Source organism: Lipotes vexillifer, unplaced genomic scaffold, assembly GCF_000442215.2.
Source record: "Lipotes vexillifer unplaced genomic scaffold, Lipotes_vexillifer_v1.1 scaffold584, whole genome shotgun sequence".
NCBI classification, from domain to species: Eukaryota; Metazoa; Chordata; class Mammalia; order Artiodactyla; family Lipotidae; genus Lipotes; species Lipotes vexillifer.
The window spans coordinates 76,545-77,665 of NW_006783036.1; the positions used below are offsets into that span (position 1 = coordinate 76,545).

The 1,121-nt window shown below is 51.9% G+C and overlaps 1 protein-coding gene across 1 annotated transcript in view; it reads right to left on the minus strand.

Moving 5' to 3' along the window:
• CLBA1 (clathrin binding box of aftiphilin containing 1) overlaps positions 1-1,121 on the minus strand; it is a 5,936-nt gene that overhangs the window by 3,595 nt on the left and 1,220 nt on the right. The window contains 1 exon segment of the mRNA XM_007455576.1: positions 510-655. Coding sequence (XP_007455638.1) covers positions 510-655 — 146 coding nt within the window.

The following is a 1,121-nucleotide window of genomic DNA, read 5'->3' on the forward strand; positions in this document are numbered from 1 at the left end:
TGGCCGTCCACAAACAAGTGCCTCTGTGATCCCCCTTAGGGACCTTGCCCTGGGAGTGTCAGCCTTGCTGGCAGCCCCAGGAGCACCGGTGAGCTGGCCCTGCGGTGGGCCTAGAATGTCTCCAGGGCACTGGGCTGTCTCCAGGGTACTAGGGGGTCACTTGGTCCAGTCCCCCAGGAGCCCCTGTGCCCGCCGCCCAAGCCCACTGGTCCCTCCCTCACCCCCAGCACTCTCACCAAGACCCGAGGAGCTGGCACTCCCTGGCCCACTTTGCTCCGGGTGCGCTGGTGGGAGGGCGGGGGAAGGGCTGGACATGGCTCCAAAAGGAGGAGCTGCTGCACCTGTGCCACCCGGTCCTTCGACCCTTGGACCACAGGTGGTGGAACCTCGGGAGGGACGAAGCCCTCTATAGAGGTAAAAACAGAAGACCCCATGCATCCACCATATCAACCAAAGGCATAAATGCAGAGCTGCCAGAAGACATGTGAGCACCAATCCAAGTTCATTACCACAGTTTATGCACAGATTCAAGGCCCAGTTTTTCTTCATTGCTTGTTTCTAAGAAATGGTCGAAGGTGGAAACACCTTCAGTTGCCTGTGGGACTGGCACTTCTTGAAAAGCGAACCTAAAAATCTTCTCATAGCTGACAATGGGCTGAAAAACAAGAAAAACACAGCAAAATTAGGAGAAATGCACACATCATGTCACCTTATTCCAAATATATAATTTCGGTACAAATGAAATTTGTAAATGATTATATACCGTTGCTGCTACTAAAATATGACATGTTCGTTCTTACAAATCACTGCACTGTGCATCGTGCAGTGGAAACCAGCGTGTGTGGAAAAGTGTGATTAGGGCACAGTAGCCATAAACTTCAGCAGTGACGCATGGAAAAAAGATGCACACAATAAAAATGTGAGCACTGTTTCCCACGTGTTAATTGGTTGAGAAATCCATTCCTGTTACAATAAGCATGGCCCTTCCCGGAAAAGAGGTTTGCAGGTTGTGAATTAGTGTGAAGTGCTGGAAGGTGGGTTGTCTGATGTCAGGGGGGGGGTTGGTAGACCGAGGTGGCTGGGAGAGGTGGGCGTGTGCGTGGTGCATATTCACATGGGCC